At 57.4% G+C, this 11331-nt stretch overlaps 6 protein-coding genes and 1 non-coding gene across 7 annotated transcripts; 3 read left to right on the top strand and 4 right to left on the bottom strand.

Annotated features, from left to right (window-relative positions):
* Positions 1-243: 243 nt before the first annotated feature.
* BCV69DRAFT_281534 (snare-like protein) lies at positions 244-1321 on the bottom strand. Its single transcript, XM_025492022.1, has 4 exons — positions 1121-1321; positions 851-1038; positions 468-765; positions 244-375 (listed from the first exon to the last, which is right to left on the bottom strand). Exons 1-4 carry the CDS (start codon positions 1300-1302, stop codon positions 321-323), a joined length of 723 nt encoding a protein of 240 aa, XP_025349717.1. The 5' UTR covers positions 1303-1321; the 3' UTR covers positions 244-320.
* Positions 1322-1563: 242 nt separating this feature from the next.
* Positions 1564-4659, top strand: BCV69DRAFT_257478 (hypothetical protein). The gene is made up of 2 exons (XM_025490626.1): positions 1564-1976; positions 2062-4659. Exons 1-2 carry the CDS (start codon positions 1700-1702, stop codon positions 4551-4553), a joined length of 2769 nt encoding a protein of 922 aa, XP_025349716.1. The 5' UTR covers positions 1564-1699; the 3' UTR covers positions 4554-4659.
* Positions 4660-4812: 153 nt separating this feature from the next.
* BCV69DRAFT_t13 lies at positions 4813-4921 on the top strand. Its single transcript has one exon. It is a non-coding gene; the product is annotated as a tRNA-Leu (tRNA).
* Positions 4922-4930: 9 nt separating this feature from the next.
* BCV69DRAFT_281531 (NAD(P)-binding protein) lies at positions 4931-6194 on the bottom strand. The gene has a single exon (XM_025492021.1). The coding sequence runs from the start codon at positions 5938-5940 to the stop codon at positions 5008-5010; it is 933 nt and encodes a 310-aa protein (XP_025349715.1). The 5' UTR covers positions 5941-6194; the 3' UTR covers positions 4931-5007.
* A 186-nt stretch (positions 6195-6380) lies between these two features.
* BCV69DRAFT_281530 (hypothetical protein) lies at positions 6381-8894 on the top strand. Its single transcript, XM_025492020.1, has one exon. It carries the CDS (start codon positions 6578-6580, stop codon positions 8747-8749), a length of 2172 nt encoding a protein of 723 aa, XP_025349714.1. The 5' UTR covers positions 6381-6577; the 3' UTR covers positions 8750-8894.
* Positions 8832-10481, bottom strand: BCV69DRAFT_147297 (hypothetical protein). The gene is made up of 3 exons (XM_025489334.1): positions 10450-10481; positions 10078-10366; positions 8832-9976 (listed from the first exon to the last, which is right to left on the bottom strand). The coding sequence occupies exons 2-3, from the start codon at positions 10078-10080 to the stop codon at positions 8915-8917; spliced, it is 1065 nt and encodes a 354-aa protein (XP_025349713.1). The 5' UTR covers positions 10081-10366; positions 10450-10481; the 3' UTR covers positions 8832-8914.
* On the bottom strand, positions 10225-11102 carry BCV69DRAFT_147292 (hypothetical protein). Its single transcript, XM_025489333.1, has one exon. The coding sequence runs from the start codon at positions 10912-10914 to the stop codon at positions 10396-10398; it is 519 nt and encodes a 172-aa protein (XP_025349712.1). The 5' UTR covers positions 10915-11102; the 3' UTR covers positions 10225-10395.
* Positions 11103-11331: the final 229 nt, after the last annotated feature.

Below are 11331 nucleotides of genomic sequence, written 5' to 3'. Positions count from 1 at the left end.
CCCCTTGTGTCTCACACTCCCCGGCAATCACACCACGTCGAGTCATTAGCCATAGTAATGCACTTGTGACGAGTCAATACCAGCACTCAGATCCGCACCATGTCGCGAGCGCGGCGCCTTAGCCTCAGCTCGTCCGTACGCACCATAGCAGGGAGTACTGCAGGGTAAAACGGGCCGCGAACAGCGCAAGCCATTCGACGTCAGAGGTGCAGACGAGAGAAGGTATGATGAGGTTGTGCAGGGAGGTGAAACACTGACGAAGGCTGACAGGACAAGGGAATCGCCAGCAGGCAGCTTCGGCAGGAGAGACGCGCTGCTGCTCAGAAGAATTTGATCCAGATGATGAAGAGGAATAGAAAGGCAACGGCCGCTAGACTGCAAGGTGGTAGGAATGGTCACCAAGTCGAGTAGGGTCAGCTGAATGCTCATAGAAGATCAGGACTTGACCACTACGCCAGTCCACTCACGGGGCATATTGCCTGATCATGGCATCGATGTTAATCTTCCTCGCCGCCTTGCGGTACTTCATGCTCTCATCCCTCAAGCTACTACTCATCGAGCTCATCTGATCCAGCGAGTCTCCCCTCCACAACAGGTCCTCCATGTTCTTGGTCATGATCCGTGTCACATCTTGCAGGTCATTGTTCAGCCGGTCGAGATTTGAGGATGTGGGATTGGACGAGGCGGCTGCTGCTGCTGCTGAGGAGGAAGATTCGGCGGAGCGCGAGTCGAGGTAGACCCGCTTGGTCTTTTGCAGAAAGGTGTCTGGAAGGAGAGAGGAGAAGTGATGGGGAGGGAGGCAAGGTCAGCGACGATACATGCGCTCATCCTGACACTGCCTCTCGCTCACCGAAGCCAACAAAGGCGTAGGGCCTGAGACTCCTCTGCCCCACTTGACTTCCATAGGACTGCTCAAACTCTCTTGCTAGCTCGTCGAGGAAGGCAAATGCCAACTTGCGCGGGTATGACTTGGGTGCAATTGTGAGGTATACGCAACTTGTAGGGGTAGGCTGAGGCGGCGGTGGGTGGAGGAGGTAGCTGGATGAGGGCAACAGGGGGATGGAATGGGTGGTGGTGAGCGTCTCACTCTAACTCAAAGCTCAGCTTCGAGCATACTCACTGCAGTGTGTATTTCCCACTCTCGATGCTACACCTATTCTCACTCTGCGAATTGAGCTTCTTGACTACTGTCTTTGACTGCTGCTTGACCTCGCCCAGCTCTCGGTCTGACTGGTCATCGTCTACGGACTGTGCGAGGGGTAATTGATCCGACAATCGTAGGATTTGTGTCGAGAGGACCATGTCGGTGTGAGCAAGTGAGTGAGCGAGGGAGCGAGGGAGCGAGGTAGCTGTGATAGTCCGAGCCGAATGGTAGATGTGGGTGAGTGGCCCTGGTCGTCGTCGGCGGTGTTGGTTGGCTGTGCGTGTGAGTGGTGGGAGGCGTCGGCGAGTTGAGCGGCGGCGGCCCCGCATTGCTGCCTGCCGGGTGATTGCCGTCGCAGCCCAGGGCCAGACGATTCATTCGGCGCGGGAATCCCACTTGACATCCGCTACGCCCAATCACACCACGCCCACCACGCCCTCACACCGCCCTACACATCTTGATCCTCCTCATCGTCCATCCTTCTTCCTCTACCTATCATCTCTCACCCGCCGCCACCACCAACGCCCCCCTCCACCCTTCTTGTTATCCCTCAGCATGGCTCTCTGGCCCGAGCCAGGCCCATCCACACCGCCCCGCCTATCCAGACGATCACCCATCCAATACACCTCCTCGTGGGCTAGTGATCGCAAATATGCCCTCCTCGTAGACGCCGGATCTTCTGGCTCACGATTGCAGGTATACTCCTGGAAAGACCCTGACGTCACAAAGAGGCAGAGATTAAGGCAGGGAAAGAAGATCAAGGTCTTGCCAAAAGTTGAAAAGGGCACGCAGGAAGGTAGCGGTCAAGAGTGGCAGTGGAAGGTAGAGCCAGGTGAGTTTGGGGACCTCTATATGCGCAATCGCCGTGCGACCATCAGCCTCGCTGAACTGGACGCTCCTCTTCTTTGCTCTTGCAGGCATCTCAAGCTTTGGCTCTCACCCTCAAGACATCGCCAATTACCTCCGGCCCCTCTTCCGCCATGCCCTCGATGTCATTCCCCCTCATCAGGTAGCCTCCACGCCCGTTTACATCATGGCAACGGCCGGTATGCGACTCATTCCTCTCGAACAGCAGCGCAGTATCATTCGGGCAACCTGCTCCTTCATCGAAGGGGAGACTTTATTCAGCCTCCATGGGCGATGCGAAGACCACGTGCAGGTCATCAGCGGGGAGGAGGAGGGTTTGCTAGGGTGGATCGCCATCAATTACCTGATGGATGGCTTTCACTTCAAGCCCGACGACGATGCAAAGAAGCTCAACGCTGACACTAAGGCATCCAAGGGCAAGTCCACCTATGGCTTCCTCGATATGGGAGGCGCATCGACGCAGATAGCCTTTGAGCCGAGCAAGCACGCCCTTGCCGCTTCGCCCGCCAGTGGGCATCAGCAGGAGGAAGAGCTGGCGCAAGTCAAGCTGAAGCTCCTCGATGGTACAGAGGTGACGCACGACGTCTTTGTCACGACATTTCTTGGCTTCGGGGCCAACAAGGCTAGAGAAAGATACGAACAACAGCTCACTCATGAGGCGAGTCTGGCAAAGTCGGACAGGCTTAGCGCTGTACCAGACCCTTGTCTGCCTTCGGGCTCGTTGATACATCCCGCTACTAATGCCTCTATCACTGGAACAGGCTCCTTCAACAAGTGTCTCACCTCCCTGGCTCCGTTGCTCGAGAAAGAAGCTCCTTGCTCTCACCCGCCCTGCCTTTTCCACGGTATCCACGTGCCGACGATCGACTTTTCAGTCAATCACTTCATCGGCGTTTCCGAGTACTGGTTCAGCTCCCATGACATCTTCAACCTTGGAGGAGTCTACGACTTTGTTCAATTCCAGAAAGCAGCTCAGAAGTTCTGCTCAAGACCCTGGGCGGAACTAGAGAAGAGTCTGGCGGGAAAGAAAGAGTTTGCTCCCCAGGTGAATGAGGAGAGGCTGAGGATGCAATGCTTTAAGGCTGCTTGGATGGTTACTGTCCTCCATGACGGCATTGGAATCCCCAGGGTCATCGATCACCAGGGCAAAGGAGACGGCAAGGATCATGTCGATCAGGTGGGCCTGAAGGCTGGCCAGAAGAATTTGGTGACCGAAGAGGGAGATTGGTTCCAGAGTGTCAATGAGGTCGAGGGCACGTCAGTCAGCTGGACATTGGGCAAGGCAGTCCTCGAGGCCACAAAGGACGTCAAGACAGTCTTGACTCTGGATGGGCCACATCGCGAAGGATCGGCAATCGGTCTTAGTGGAGATCGTATTGCTTCTCATGCGAAGGAAGCAGCAGGTAATCCCCTCGCCCTGCTATTCCTTGCCATCGTCCTCTTTCTCCTTGGTGGCTTCATCTTCAGTCGAGGGAAGTCACCACGCGCTCAACGGAGGCGGGCCGTATTCAACTTCTTCCTGCCGCTGCCCTTCGGTACCTGCTTTGGTCTGGCGAAGAAGCGTACAGCCAAGGGCGACTATATCTTGGCTGACACAGAGGACGGCGAGGAGGAAATGGAAGAAGGGGCTGTCGGTCTTTCGGACGCATCGAGTTCCTCCAGCAGGGGCGAGCCTGCCTCTTCTCCTTCGAGGTCATCGCGACATCGCCTGGCTAGCGGACGGAACAGCACTGGTCCTCTGATGCGCTTCTTGCCCCTCACTGCCCGTCGCTGGCTGCTGCGCAGCGCAACATACATCCCTGGCACTGCTGCATCCCGTCGAGCGAGCTCGCGCAGGAACAGAAAGAACCGGTCGCAGCACGACAACATCTTTCAACAACATGACGTGCACATGGTCGAGGACCTTCACCTTCAGTCACTTTACGGGAGGGAGATGGCCAGCAATGGCGTTCGTTCCGCCTTTTCTCCTTCGCTCATGAGAGCCTCTCGCCCAGCTTCGCCTTCCATCGCCTCTTTACCTCCGGGCATTGCAGCCAGTGGACCCGGCGGAATCCTCTCGCGTCCCGCCAGCAGGAGCTCTGGCAGAGGAAGTCCGCGCACGGTCAGCAACCCCAGCAGCAGCAACGGGAACGCCAATGTAGGATCGGCCTTTTCCCTCCGACCATACGGATCGCCCCCACCGCTGTTCATGACCAGCACCAACGCCAGCCGATCCAACAGTCCGCCTCAGGGCGCTCTAAACGGATTCCCTTCCTCTACCTCAGCAGGCCCTTCATCACAGGCACCTCTGCGCGCAACCAGTCCGGCAGTCGGAGGATCAGCAGGACCTGGGGGCGCGGCAGCAGCAGGAGCACCCATGGCCTGGACCAGCTCCACGTCCTCGAGCGTCTCAGGGAGCACCACGCCCGTGTACTCTGCCGTGAGTGGCAGCGGCGGCGGTGGGAGCGCGGGCGGAGTGCACCCCATGCTCCTCCCGTCCATCTCTCAAGCTTTTGCTTTCGAAGAGGGGAAGGACAAGGAGAAGAGGGGAAAGAGGGGGTAGAGAGAGCGCGGTGGAGAGGCCGGTAGTCGTTCCACTGGGGAGCTATGCAACTGAAGATGATTCGTACCCATGTATATATATATGCTCTTCAACTCAGGATCTTGTCCTCATCTCCGTTGCATACGCCTCTGGCCGCGTCGGCTAGAGGTCGGGGCATGCCTCAACAACCCTCTGTGTGCGCATGCGTATTGTCGCCCGGTGGCCCACGATCGTTTTGAGGTCTATATGTACGCACCATCAGCACGATCATCTATACCAAGGCAAGATGGCCGAGTGGTTAAGGCGCTGTGTTAAGGAATTGGGACCACAAATCCCAGTCTTCGACCTCGCAGTGGGTAACCGCCTGGGTTCGAGTCCCAGTCTTGTCAAGAAAATCTTCATTTTTGCTTCGCGGAGCACGGAACGTGGCTACGTAGATTTTTGACACTCTGCTTCTGGTGAATACGTTTTATTTCTATGCCTTCATGGCTCTTACAGTCTCTGCCAACTCGTCGGGCTTCTTCCCCTTCGCCGCGAGAATCTCTTCCAGTGTACCGTCTTGTATGCGTGCGTGCCCGGCTTCCAGGCTCGGGTAGGTGGTGCACCACCATTCCAGCATGGCCCTCGGCATTCCAGCCTCTTCGTAGTGACGAATGTACTCCTCGCTGCTGACGACCTTGAGAGACTTCTTTCCGTCGACTATGGCGAGAGACTCTTTGAGGGTCAGGCTGTGTCGAAGCGAGAGGAACATCGTCGCGTCCTTCCACCTGTCCGTCCGATCAGTGATGATGGTGGCAGTCCCGATGCCCAAATCCTGCACACTCGTCCAGCTTACGGGTCCATCTCCAGCCACTACGATCTCCTCCCTCTCGTCTCCTTTTGGCTTGTAGTGACCCAGATACAGAGGCCAGCTCTCATTGTACAAGCCCTCGCGAATAAAGGTATAGCCAACTTTACCCTCACTGCGTAACTTCTTCAAGTAGGCCTCTGTACGAAAGTGAGCGCGCATTACGCCTGCCTGAGATCCATCAGCGAAAGCAAGAGAGGTATAGTAGATGTGCTTTACGCCCGCAGCGACGGCAGCATCGATTGCGCTGAAGTGGGCTTTTTCCCTTCCCTGACCGTGCGGAGCGTCATTAAAGTCCATCTGAATCGCAGGCGTGGAGACGAGGAAGAACCGGTCGGCTTTAGCCTCTGCAAAAGCCTTGGTGAGAGAGTCAGGGTCGTCATAGTTGGCTTGGAGGATACGGGTGCCGGATTCCGCTAGTTGGGCGTAGCTGGAGGGTTGGGACGAGGGTGAGGAGCTGGTGAGGATTACGAGCTCGGAGGGGGAGATGAGGTCGTATTTGAGAATGGCGGCGAGGGTGGCACCGCCGATCCTGCCTGTTGTGCCTGTTAGTGCAAGCATGGTGTGAAGGAAGTAGAGGATTGTAAGGGGGCCAAAGAAAGTGAAGACGGATAACTGAACTGTGTCAGGGTCTCATAGCCGGGCTTCGGAAACGGAAGTCGCGGATAGGATTGCCGCTAACATGACGGCGGAAGCGAGGAATACCGTCCTGGAAGCAGCCACCTCGTCGGACTCGGACACGAGGCGACCTCTGTACCATTGACGTCTGCTGTACTACAATACGTTGGCCAGACCCAAGTTGTCCATCTTCTGGGTATGATAGGCCTCACCACTGTGCCAAGGGCGTGCTCAGGGTCCAAGTTCATCGTGCCGACGGCCTCCACTTTGTCCCGCGTTTCGGCGCAAAGGCGGCCAATGGAAGTCTTGGTCATGAAATCTAGACCGACGCCCGCGATGCTTGGCAACGGCCGCTCAGCCCCCCGCCAACGTCAATTTCAAATCTCTCTCTCCTTCTCATACCACTACAACACTAACCATACCCGCGCCCTCGCCTTCACCGATGCCCGCAGCCGTGGCCTTCCCTACCATCTACAGAAGCTACACCACAGTAGCCCAATAACACTCGCTTGCCTGACCGTCCCCGTTCCCCGGTCAAGAGTTCAAAGTCCCTGCGCGCACGTATACCCGCTCACATACCATGTACCAACCCGTGGAGCTCGACGTCAGCGATGTCAGCAAAGCCTTCGCCATCCTCGGCTTCTTCATTGTCGTGTATGGACAAATCTCCTACATTGTCAAGGAGCGACTCTACCTCTCTGAGCCGCTCATCGCCGTTACCCTCGGCATCATCGTGGGGCCCTATGTCTTAGGATGGCTGGACCCTCTGTCCTGGTCGGATCAGGAGATCAATCGCGAAACGACCTATCAGTTCACCCGCCTCGTCGTTGGTATACAGGTCCTCTTCACTGGCATCTCCTTGCCAAAGGCGTACCTACGAAGGGAAATCATCTCCCTCACAGTACTCCTCTTTGGCATCATGACCACTGCGTGGTTCGTGACCGCCCTACTCATCTGGGGTCTCATCCGATTACCAGCATCTCTCGCCCCAGACGGTATCGGCTATTCTCTCACCTTCCTTGAAGCACTCTGCATCGCAGCCGCCGTCACGCCCACTGATCCAGTCTTGGCCAACTCGATTACCAAGGGAAGGTATGCCGAGAAGCACGTTCCGGCCAATGTGCGAAACATTATCCTTGCCGAGAGTGGCGCAAACGACGGACTGGGCTTCCCCTTCCTCTACCTCGCCATCTATCTCATCAATCGATCATCAGTCGATGCTGGGCTCAGTGTAGGCAGTGAAGTAGGTCGATGGGTTTATGGAGTCGTCATCTACCAGATCCTCCTCTCCGTAGTCTACGGTGCCCTTTTGGGATACATTGCTCGAAAGACGCTCCGGTGGGCAGAATCCCGCAAGTACATCGACAAGGACTCCTTCTTTGCCTTTGGTCTGGGACTCGCTCTCTTCACGCTGGGCACGACCGGCCTCTTCGGCTCAGATGACATTCTCGCTTGTTTCGTTGCGGGCAATTCCTTCACATGGGACGACTGGTTCCGGATTCGCAGCGAAGAGAGTGATATCCAGGACATCCTAGATATGCTCCTCAACGCTGCCGTCTTTATCTACATTGGAGCCATCATTCCTTGGGGCTTCTACCATACAGATGGCGGTATCGAAGCTTGGCGCATTGTCGTGCTGGGTATCACAGTCTTGCTGCTGAGGAGACCTCCCTGGGTCATTGCAAGCATGAAAATTATCCCCGCCCTCAGTACATGGGGCGAAGCAGCCTTTGCCGGCTTCTTTGGTCCCATTGGAGTAGGAGCCGTCTTCTACATCGAAGTCGCCCTGCGCAAGATTCCTGACGATGGCAGTCGCGATCTCCTGCGCAACCTCTATACCCCCGTCGTCCTTTTCTGCGTCTTCAGCAGTGTGCTTGTACATGGTGTCACCGTTCCCATTTCGAAGTTGGGCCCCAACATCGTGCGCAAGTCTGCCACGCTCACAAAGACGCGCTCGATCACCTTGACGTCCAAGCACACACCTCGTTCGAGCGACGAGGCAGGCAGAGGAGGCGGGAGTGGCGAGAAGGAGCTGTGGAATCCCCTCTATTCTCTCTGGCAGGGCCTGCTTTCTGTCGCCTTGTTCTGGCGCAGAGACTCCTTCTGGAGGAGGGACGCTGAGTCTCGCAGCAAGACCCACGCACACATCAGCGAGCCTTCGAATGCGGTACGGCGTGCTTCGATTGAGGAGGAGGGGCGCTCGGAAGGCGGCGGCGCCGAGCTGAACCAGTCGGATTCTGTCGGCACGGAACAGTCGAATGCCAGTGGCAGTGGAAGCGGGAGCAGTGGGGAAGGGCCGAGGGGAGCTCGACCTGTGCCCAGTGCACTCGAGCTGCCCACTTCCCATGCTCATACCGGTAACGCCAACGTTAATACCAGCGCGAACAACAATCACTCTTCTCCAATCCAGCCTCCTGCTCAAGCCTCTTCGGCAAGCACTGAGCACCAACAGACGCGCAAACAGGCCAAGCCTTACAGTTCTCTCTTGCACGACTTGCAGATGATGCTCGACAAGGAAATGAGCGCCGAGCGGTCCGAGGCGCGAGAGGAGGCTGGGGCTGGGTGGCCCGAAGAGGTGAGGAGGGCTTTGGAAAAGGCGAAGCTGGAGCAGGAGGCTAGAGAGGCAGAGGGGACTGGGGTAGGAGGGAGTGCGGTAAAGCAGCAGCAGCAGCAGCACCAAGGAGCGCAGGGAATGGCTGCTCCGGATAGCATGCCTGGTACGCCTTCTCGGGTCAGGTTCCATGGGCGGTAGGTAGCCCAATGGACAAAGCACCGCTGAGTGTGCAGGCTGTAAAGAGCATTACGAGATCCTAGCATATTGCGAGCGACTGCGAGTGTAGATATCATGTATGACCCATCCGCCCCCTAATTTTGCAACCTCATCTTCGTGATCCCTGCCTGCCGCACCAGGCTTTCGCTAGTCCTGCCGCGCCCTCGTGCCCGTCGCCTCCAAAAAGGCCAGCAGAGCAGGATCCGGCGCCCTCCGATCCAGCGAGCCCGTAGCGATCGATCCCCCCGATCTTCCCCCGCCACGCGTGACTGGCTCCGTAGCTCCCCCTTCCCCATCGGGACCCCCACCACCGCCAATGATGGGAATCGTGTCCTTGTGCTCATTCCATAGGTCCCAAGACTCGGCAACCCAGTCCCGTGGAAGGGAGCGGGAGAGCATGTCCTGCCAGTCCCAGGGCGCGGCTGGCAACAGACCCACGGCGCGATTCGTAGACGTTGCCCATTGGCTGGAGCTGCTACCGCCTGCGTCTGCGTGTTGAGCCCATGGGAGAGGTACACCTTCCCCGCCGTAGCCAATAGTGCTACTGTCGCACGCCCAAGAGACGATGAGTCGGAATTGCTCCTCGGATAGCACCCGATCGGCGTCCAGCTGGCGAAGAATCGCTAAGCGCAACTCAGGGGGCAGGCGTTCAAGAGCCAGAGGCGAAGCAGTACTACCGGTATCAGAGGATTGTGCAGAAGGGCCGATCGAGGTCGACTTGCAGCCGAGAATGCGCGCTCTACCGATGATTTGCTGTGCTGCATGGATCACAGAGGAGCGCTGCCCCGTGTTCTTCCAGAGGTGGGCGCCCAACTTTCGTCGCCAGTTCTCGGCAGTGATGTGTGCGTAGGAACGACGGTCGTCTGGCTCGTACTCTGTTTGGGAGGAGCTGCCCCGATGGTCCTCTGAGAGATCGGCTTGTGCTTTCATTGCACTGCGTGGACTCAATAGGTCACCAGCCACAAAGGATACAGTGGGCCCTGTGGCTCCCTCGGCGGCTGCTTCCCTCGCAGCTCGGTAGCCTCTGGCAATGCTTAATGTCCTGCGAGTCCGGCCGTTCGAGCCGGACTTTCCTCTCCTATCTGCATTGTCCTCTTGCACCTCGTCTTCGTCTCGCTCGTCCGACTCGCAGGTAGCAAAGAGCTCCACGTGCGTCAAGATCCGATTGGGCGTTGATGCTGGCCCACCGACGGCGGCTGCGACAATCATCTTGACACCAGGAAGGGTGAGGTGGTTGCCATTGAGCGTGAGAACTTCCAATTGCGGAGCACTCCCTCCGCTATGAGCCTCGTCGGAACTCGCCCCCTCACCATCTTCTTCCTCGTCGATGGTTGCGCTGGCTCTCCGCCGTTCTTGCCTTCTCTTGACCCTGAGTAACCGGGCTATGCTCAGAGCCGCTCTCTGCGAGTCTTCTCTACTGATCATGCCCCGCGGAGGGAGCGTGAGGCTTAGCCGGAGCTCGTGCAGACAGGGTGCATCGAGATTGTCTACCAGCTCGCAGAAGGCGTCTATGCTCAGTCTTGTGTCGGACAGGACCAATTTGCGCAGCAGAGACTGCGAGGCGCCTTGACTCAGGGATCGTAAGCTGGGAAGAGGCTGCTGAGGGGCGCCGGGTGTAGAGAGGGAGGTCAACGTGACTGGGGCGGGGGATGGATGAGATTTGCAAGGGTCTGGCAACTCACTTGGGACAGTGTATTGAGTGTGAGGTCTAGCGTGGTCAAAGAGCCGTGCATAGCAATGAGATCTGCAAAAGCGTCGTAGCCCTTCTGTGTGAGTTTGTGGTTGGACAGGGTAATGACCCGCAGAGGCAGCCGTGTCGATTGTATTGATGGCCCGGCGATGTTCGAGCTGTCTTCATCCATGCCATCCTCCACACCCAGAGACTCTCCTCTCTGCCGCCTCTGACGCCTCTGCAATGCCTTCGAGACCCAAGGCGCATGCCTTACTTTCCTACAATCCTCACCGAGCCACTCTACTAGCTCCACCACCTCGTCCCCGGCAGCCAGGAGGGAGATCTTGAAGACCCGTATGGCATGGTAAGGGTCAGTCTCGCTCCGCTCGAGAAGCCGAATCGATTGGTCGAGGGTCAGCTCGCTGAGGTCGAGATGGTGAGTGGCAATGGGAGGTCCTGGTCTGGGAGCCCACATGGCATTGTGTCGATGTGCGGAAGAGTTGGACAGATGCAACGGTGGGACAAGGAGGAGGTCAGACGCCGGACGGTGGACGGACCACCAACGGAAAGGGGAATGGAAAACCTCGTGCGCTACGCCCGCGTCGAACCCGCGTCCTTCAGCTTCCCGCGCATCCTCGCAGCTGTGACTCCAACCGTAGCATCACCTTCCTCGGCCGTCGTACACTAGTGAAAGGGAGACTACATTACACACTCCTGACCGTGGAGGGCAAAAAGGATGTTCCAGGGCATGTAGCTCCTTGGGAGGTTGGGCTGAAAAAGTCTTTACAAGCTGTTGTAATCGGACTGCAAATCTGCTCAGGTAAGGAAAAGGCGTATCTGAGGTTGTTCCGTTAAGCAATCCGAACAGCCAAGCAGACAGATTCTAATTTAG

The sequence above is a fragment of the Pseudomicrostroma glucosiphilum genome (assembly GCF_003144135.1).
Source record: "Pseudomicrostroma glucosiphilum strain MCA 4718 unplaced genomic scaffold BCV69scaffold_3, whole genome shotgun sequence".
Lineage (NCBI taxonomy): Eukaryota > Fungi > Basidiomycota > Exobasidiomycetes > Microstromatales > Microstromataceae > Microstroma > Microstroma glucosiphilum.
The sequence above is the reverse complement of the archived record's forward strand: the minus strand, read 5'-3'. Positions and strand labels throughout refer to the sequence as shown.

Coding starts and splice junctions, on each gene's coding strand:
- BCV69DRAFT_281534 (XM_025492022.1), bottom strand. CDS start 1,302: ATGGTCCTCTCGACACAAATCCTACGATTGTCGGATCAATTACCCCTC. Junction 1,039..1,120: donor AGTGGGAAATACACACTGCA/GTGAGTATGCTC, acceptor GCCCTCATCCAG/CTACCTCCTCCACCCACCGC. Junction 766..850: donor CTACGCCTTTGTTGGCTTCG/GTGAGCGAGAGG, acceptor CTCTCCTTCCAG/ACACCTTTCTGCAAAAGACC.
- BCV69DRAFT_257478 (XM_025490626.1), top strand. CDS start 1,700: ATGGCTCTCTGGCCCGAGCCAGGCCCATCCACACCGCCCCGCCTATCC. Junction 1,977..2,061: donor GCAGTGGAAGGTAGAGCCAG/GTGAGTTTGGGG, acceptor TTGCTCTTGCAG/GCATCTCAAGCTTTGGCTCT.
- BCV69DRAFT_281531 (XM_025492021.1), bottom strand. CDS start 5,940: ATGCTTGCACTAACAGGCACAACAGGCAGGATCGGCGGTGCCACCCTC.
- BCV69DRAFT_281530 (XM_025492020.1), top strand. CDS start 6,578: ATGTACCAACCCGTGGAGCTCGACGTCAGCGATGTCAGCAAAGCCTTC.
- BCV69DRAFT_147292 (XM_025489333.1), bottom strand. CDS start 10,914: ATGTGGGCTCCCAGACCAGGACCTCCCATTGCCACTCACCATCTCGAC.